Source organism: Erinaceus europaeus, chromosome 16 (assembly GCF_950295315.1).
Source record: "Erinaceus europaeus chromosome 16, mEriEur2.1, whole genome shotgun sequence".
Classification (NCBI taxonomy): Eukaryota; Metazoa; Chordata; class Mammalia; order Eulipotyphla; family Erinaceidae; genus Erinaceus; species Erinaceus europaeus.
In genome coordinates this window covers 69255338-69262399 of record NC_080177.1, presented here as the reverse complement: position 1 = coordinate 69262399, position 7062 = coordinate 69255338, and the positions used below count along the sequence as shown (strand labels likewise).

General features: G+C 52.7%; 1 protein-coding gene across 1 annotated transcript; it reads right to left on the bottom strand.

Annotated features, from left to right (window-relative positions):
- Nucleotides 1–266: 266 nt before the first annotated feature.
- On the bottom strand, nucleotides 267–1620 carry PPP1R3E (protein phosphatase 1 regulatory subunit 3E). The gene is made up of 2 exons (XM_060175322.1): nucleotides 1000–1620; nucleotides 267–821 (listed from the first exon to the last, which is right to left on the bottom strand). Exons 1-2 carry the CDS (start codon nucleotides 1414–1416, stop codon nucleotides 399–401), a joined length of 840 nt encoding a protein of 279 aa, XP_060031305.1. The 5' UTR covers nucleotides 1417–1620; the 3' UTR covers nucleotides 267–398.
- Nucleotides 1621–7062: the final 5442 nt, after the last annotated feature.

Below are 7062 nucleotides of genomic sequence, written 5' to 3'. Positions count from 1 at the left end.
TAAAGAGAGAACTTCTCTTAGCTGTCTCCATATCGCCCCTAAATCTTCTTTCCTTCTTAGCAGCGCGCTGGGCTCAGCTCGGGCTTATATGGCGGTGCCGGGGATTGAACCCTGGGACCCTGGTGCGTCCGAAAAATCCTGCTGCATAACCACTGCGCTACCTCCCGGGTCCCATCATGCTCGTTCCCCCGCGAGCTCAGGGCCTCCCGGCCCCTCCGACTCACATCCAGTGTTTTCACACACACACCCCCCCCCCCCCCCCGCTCCGCAACCTCCCCGGGTTTCACCTACTCCCGAATCCCATCCTCCTCCCCCCGCATCGGTCTCTCCCGTCGTCCCGCGCAGTCTCCAGGCTCCGCGGGTGCCTTCGCCGGGTGTCGCCGCCAGCCGCAGGCGCCCTAGATAAAGTGGATCCAGCCCTGCAGCTCCGGCGCTGCGCCGCCGCCCGGGTGCTCCGGCCCGCGGAGCGCATAGTCGCGGCCGCCGTTGTTGTCCCAGAATTCGCGGCCCGTGACGCGGTAGCGCAGCGCGAAGAGCAGGGCGCCCCCTAGGGGCGGCGCGGGCAGGCGGAAGGCGAAGCGGTCGGCGCGCGGCGGGGGCGGGGCCGGGCCGGCGTAGGCGGCGGGCGCCTCGCGGTGGCTCCTCCAGCCGTCGGCGCTCCAGCGCACGCTCACGCGCTTCTCGTAGGCCAGGTCCAGCACGCGCGCGCTCCCGGCCACGCCCAGCGGGCCCGCCTCGGCGCGCTCCAGGCAGATGCGCTGCGCCTGCAGGCGGGCGGCGAAGTCGGGCTCGCGGGCCGGCTCCAGGGCGGCGCGCGCCTCCTGCGGGGAGAGAGCGAGGGCAGCGAGCGGGGCCCGCGGGGAGGGGACGGAGGTCGCGCCCACCCCCGCGCGGGGACCGGCGCCCGGGAAGGGGCGGGGGGTGGACTGGCGACGCGCGCCCGCCCGCAGAGCCGCCGAGGCCGAGCCCCGGGCAGGGGGCTGATTCCCGGCCGCCTACCTGGAGGCCGCGCGCGCGGGGCTGGCAGGGCGCGAAGTGGCGGAGGACGTCCCTCTGCAGCTGGGCCTGCACGTGGCGGGGCACCCGGGGCGGCTCCCCGGGCCGGAAGCGGCGCACGGCCGCCAGCTCCAGCCCCAGCGCGTCGGCGAAGCGCACCCTCTTGCGGGTGTCGGGGCTCCGGCTGCGCGGCGCCCGGGCCCCGCCGCCCCCGGCGGGCGCAGATTGGGCCCGGCGGCCCCGGTTCGGAACCAGCGAGCGGGATCGGGCCCCGAGCCGCGTCCCGCCCTCTCCTGGCCCCTCCTCCGGCTCCTCCTCCAGGCTGGGCCGCTGGCTGCGGTAGTAGGCGCGCTCGGTCAGCGCGGCGATGAAGCTCAGGTTGCGGGGGATGTCGCTGCGGGGCGGCGGCTCGCGAGACATGGCCCCCGCCCGCCCCGGCGGGTCAGGCCGCGCGCTGCCCCTGCTTCAGCGGCCCCTGGCCATTGCGTCCTCTCCGCCTCGCGTGGCGCAGCTTCTCCGGGGCCACCTTCCGCTCCCGCCCTCGGTGCCCGGGCCGTTGACCATCGCCGCCTGCCTCCCGCGAGCTGTCTGCTCTGAGCCTGCGCTCAGCGCCGCTCACCTCGGCCGCGGCCGGGCCCCCGCCCACAGCCCCTGACAGGTGGCTTCCATCTGTCTTCCCGCGGGCGCGGCGAGCCAGGGAGCGGCACCACTCGCACGATGACTACTATTACTTTTTTCTTTTTTCAGTGGGCTCCATCCTTCCAACAATGAAAGAGTTAACAGGCTGGAGGGAGGTAACCTTGCTTTTCCTTGCAAGGGAAGAGTTAAAAAAAAAAACTTGTGTGGCTTTATCTTCGGGGACACGGGTTTTCAGTGCTATACCCAAGAAGCCAGGTTTAGCAGTGGGTGCAAAAGGGAGATTAGGAAAGCCGGTGGAGTTTGACCCTCAAAAGCATAGGTGGCCCACTGGAAAGCTGTGAGTTTGAAATTGTGTGTGTGTGTGTGGGGGGGGGGGCTGGCCAGGCGGTGGCCCACCTGGTTAAGCACACACATTACAGTGTGTAAGGAAGCAGGTTCAAGTCCCTGGTCCCCCCCACCCCCCGGCCTGCAGAGGGAAGCTTCACGAGTGATGAAGCAGGGCTGCAGGTGTTTCTCTGTCTCTTTCCCCTCTCAACTTCTCTGTCTCTGTCAAATAAATAAAGACACATGTTTTCTGGGGAAAAAGGGGAAATTACGGGGGGACATTCTTCCTCTTCCCCCTCTATCTCCTCCTGCATTTAAGAATGAGAGAGAGAGGAAGAGAACCAGAGTATCAATCTGGCATATGCAATGCCAGGAACTCAGGACCTCATGTTTGAGAGTCCAACACCTTACTGAGCCAAGAATGGCTAGGAGTCTTGTCCAGGATCACATAGATAGAATTGGGGGGTCAGAACTAGAATCTAGGGAGTCTGGCTGTAGAGTTCAGTTGGTTCTGTAAAGTAAAAACAATGATGAGTTATTTTTTTTAGATTTTTTTATTTATTCCCTTTTGTTGCCCTTGTTTTTTATTGTTGTACTTATTGTTGTTATTGATGTCGTTGTTGTTGGATAGGACAGAGTGAAATGGAGAGAGGAGAGGAAGACAGAGAGGGGGAGAGAAAGATAGACACCTGCAGACCTGCTTCACTACTTGTGAAGTGACTCCCCTGCAGGTGGGGAGCTCGAACTGGGGTCCTTAAGCCGGCCCTTGCTTCGCGCCATGTATGCTTAGCCCGCTGCACTCTCATCAGTTATTTTTTACCGAGAGATAAAAGAGAGGGGCCGGGTGGTGATGTACCTGGTTGAGCACACATGTTACAATGCACAAGGAGCCAGGTTCGAGCCCCCAGCCCCCACCTGCAGGGGGGGGAAGCTTTGCAAGTAGTGAAGCTATGTTGCAGGTATCTGTCTCTCCCTCTCACCCCCTTCCCTCGATTTCTGGCTGTCTCTATCCAATAAATAAAATTTTTTTAAAGAGAGAGAGACGAAGATAAAGACCAGAGCACTGTTCAACTCCAGTTTTTGGTGGTGCTGGTGATTGAATCTGAGACCTCAGGAGCCTCAAGCATGACAATCTTTTGCATAACCATTATGCTATCTCCCAAGCACAGTAATAGTCACATCTTCACAATATTGAAAAGGGAATCCTTTTAAGAGCAGAAATGGGGATGCATAGTGGGGCACTGTAGAGTGCACAAGGACCCAGGTTCAAGACCCGTTCCTACCTGCAGCAGGGGAAGGGAGCTTCATTAGTGGTGAACAGTGCTGGCGTCTCTTCTGTCTCTACCTCTATCTGTTTCTTATCATCTATTAAAAAAGAAAGAAAAGAGAGTCCGGCGGCAGCGCAGCAGGTTAAGTGCACGTGGTGCAAAGCGCTAGGACCGGTGTAAGCATCCTGGTTCAAGTCCCTGGCTCCCCACCTGCAGGGAAGTTGCTTCACAGGTGGTGAAGCAGGTCTGAAGTTGTCTTTCTCTCCCCCTCCTCTCTTCATTTCTCTGTCCTATCCAACCAACAACAATGACAGCAATAATAACTATAACAATAAAACAAGGACAACAAAAAGGAATAAATATTAAAAAAATTAAAAATAAAAAAGAAACAAAGAATAGAGTGGTCCAGGAAGTAGGACAGTGGATAAAGCACTGGACTCTAAGTCATGAACTCTCGAGTTCAGTCCTTGGCAGGACATGTACCAGAGTAGTATCTAGCTCTTTCTCTCCTATATTTCAAATAAATAAATATGTAATGGTGTATATATATAAATAAATATGTAATGGTATATATATATATATATATATACACACACACACACATATGTGGGCATAAACTTAAAACAGCTAGTTTAACTATAAAATCACAAGTAATTAAGTTGTAAATAAACAGTGAGACATTTATTATTTGCTTTTTTTTTCCTTCTTCACCAGAGCCCCTACTCAGCTGTGGCTTAGAGTGGTTTAATCTTTAAGAGAGGATGGAACATGGATCCCTGCAACCTCAGCCTTGAAAGTCTTTTGTTGTTGTTATTTTATTTTTTCCCCTTTTGTTGTCCTTGTTGTTTATCGTCGTCGTTAATGCTGTCGTTGTTATTGTTGTTGTCGTTGTTGGGTAGGACAGAGAGAAATGGAGAGAGGAGGGGAAGACAGGGGGAGAGAAAGACGGACACCTGCAGACCTGCTTCACCGCCTGTGAAGCGACTTCCCTGCAGGTGGGGAGCCGGGGGCTGGAATCGGGATCCTTATGCCGGTCCTTGCACTTCTCAACACCTGTGCTTAACCTGCTGCACTACTGCCCGGCTCCCAACCTTGAAAGTCTTTTTATGTATCTTTTATGCTATCTTTCCCATCCTGTTTGCATTTTTAGTTTTCTTCCTTTCTCTCTCCTTTTTCCCCTTTTAAACTTTTTTTTTAAATTAGGTTTATTTATCTGATAGAGACAGCCAGAAATCAAGAGGAAGGGGAAGCTAGGGAGAGAGGCAGAGAAACACCTTCAGCACTGCTTTATCACTTGCAAAGCTTTCCTTCTACAGGAGGGAGCTGGGGGCTTGAACCTGGGTCCTTTCACATTGTAACATCTGCAGTCAGTCAGATGTGCCACCACCAGACTCCCTTTCCTCTCCTCCCCCCTTTTCATTCTTTGTTTCTTCTTTTCTTTTTTCTTCACCAGAGTCCTGGGAATTGAACTTGGATCTCTACAACCTCAGCCTTGAAAGTCTTTTTACATAACGGTCATGCTCTCTCTCCCACTCTGTTTGCATTTTAGCACCAGCATCAATCATGCCAGTGCTATTGAGCCAGGGGACACACACACACACACACACACACACACACACACACACACAATCCCCTCCCCCCCACTATGAGAAGAGAATCAGAGCATCCCCCTGACATATTTTTTTGGACATTAAGCCAGCTCCCTGGCCCCCCTCCATTGCTAATACTATGGTGTATTTACATAATCATTGTTTTGCCTGAAAGATTCCCCACCTATCCCTTTGATCTATCTTCTTTCTACCTCAAGACCCACCCTGCCTGCAGAGTACATTAATCCTGCCAGTTAAAACCCTAGCAACCGTTGCTGCGGAAACTTTCTACCTTCCCGCTCTGCCTTTTTTCCACTGCCTTTCCCAGCCATCTCTGGTCCGACTTGCCACTTCCGGTTTTACCCTGTGAAGCCCACTTCTATTCTTGGTTTGGCTCTCTTTTCTTTTCTGTGTCCCGACAGGCGTGCAGACAGGGAGGCCCATGCTGGCCATTGCGGTTTGGCGCCACGTGGCATAACCTGCTGTGCTCACACTGGACTCCGTTTGCATAACTATTATGCTATCTCCCCTGGTTTCCCTCCTGCAAAGCTAGCCCAGCAATATTTGATGCTAAGGAACTTCATGCTTGAGAGTAGCGCTTTATTTACTGTACCACCTCCCAGGCTCCTTATTTGATTATTTAACCACTAGAGTTATCACTGGGCTTAGTACCAGCACCACGACTCCATTGCTCCTGGTAGCCTCCCCTCCCCCCCTTTTTAGGGGAGACACCTACAGTACTGCCCTACCACTTGTGAAGCTTCCCCCTCTACAGTTAGGGAACAGGGACTTGATCCCAGTCTTGCACGTGGTAACTTATGTTCTCTACCAGGTGTAGTACCACCTGGCCCCCAGAACTCAATTTTTTTTTTTTTGCCACCAGAATTATTACTGAGGTTCAGTGCTTGCACTAGGAATCCACCACTCCTGGCAGCCACACCTCCCTGCCATTTTATTTGATAAGACAGACAGACACTGAAAAGGGAAGGGGGCAGTGGCACACCCAGTTAAGCTTGCATAGTACGAAGCACAAGGACCCTGCAAGGATCCTGGTTGGAGTCCCCAGATCCCCACCTTCAAAGGGGGGAGGGTCACTTCACAAGCAGTGAAGCAGGTCTGCAGGTGTCTATCTTTCTCTTTTCCTCTGTCTTCCCCTCCCATCTCAATTTCTCTCTGTCCTATCCAAAAAAAATATAAAAAATGGCCACAGGAGCAGTGGATTTGTACTGCCAGTACAGAGCCCCTGGAGCCAAGAAAAAAAAAGAGATACCTGCAGCACTCCTTTGCTGCTTGTGAAGCTTCTCCCAACAGGTGGGGTCCAGGGGCTTGAATCTGGGTCTTTGAGCATGGTAATGTGCTCTCAACCAAGTGCACCAGCACCTGGCTATATACAGTATGTCTTTTACAAAGTAAATAAACTGGTCCCCTGGGAACAGTGTGGACTTATACCTCTGTTGACATGTAATTTTGTTAATCAATACTGAATTGAAAAAAAAAAACAAACTGGTCCAGGAGGTGGTGCAGTGGATAAAGCACTGGACTCTCAAGCATGAAGTCCTGAGTTCAGTCCCTGGCAGCACATGTACCAGAGTGATGTCTGTCTTTTTTTTTTTCCTCTCTATCCTCCTATCCCTCTCATTAATAAATAAATTAAAATATTAAAAAAAAAAAACCAAAGTAAATAAACAGTAGAGAGAAAGGAGAAAGGAAAGAAAGAGAGAAAGGAAAAGAAGGGGGTTGGGGAGATACCATAATGGCTATGCATAGAGACTCTCGTGTCGCAGGTTCAATCCCCCGCACCACCATACTGTGGCGCAAAGCACGAGGACTGGCCTAAGGATCCCAGTTCAAGCCCCCCCAGCTCCCCACTTGTCGGTGCCAGCCGACAAGCCAAACTGAAACCTAGAAAGGGCGTGAGGATGAAGAAAAGACAGACATATAAAAATGGGATCGGGAGGGCCAACAGTCCAATGACTGAGAGCCAAGATTTATTTTCTCACGGTCCTTTTATAACACACACAGCAAGAAGCTTAATTATGCTAGCTCTGCATAAGGTTTCTAAAAACATAACCCAGGTGCATAAGCAAAGTACAGTTTCTCAAAACATAAACAAGATACAGTTGGGGCAAAAGTTCATGTAGACAATTATAATTTTCCCAGGAAGTTTGCAAAATGTTTATCTTACTTTCAGTTCCCTTTGATCTATACCTTCAATTCTTTTTGATCCAATAAGGAGAAAATGTGAG

What these genes read in the sequence shown, in the direction of transcription:
- PPP1R3E (XM_060175322.1), bottom strand. Translation starts at nt 1,416, where the DNA reads ATGTCTCGCGAGCCGCCGCCCCGCAGCGACATCCCCCGCAACCTGAGC. An exon ending in CCCGCGCGCGCGGCCTCCAG is followed by an intron (nt 822 to 999) that starts GTAGGCGGCCGG and finishes CTCTCCCCGCAG; the next exon opens with GAGGCGCGCGCCGCCCTGGA.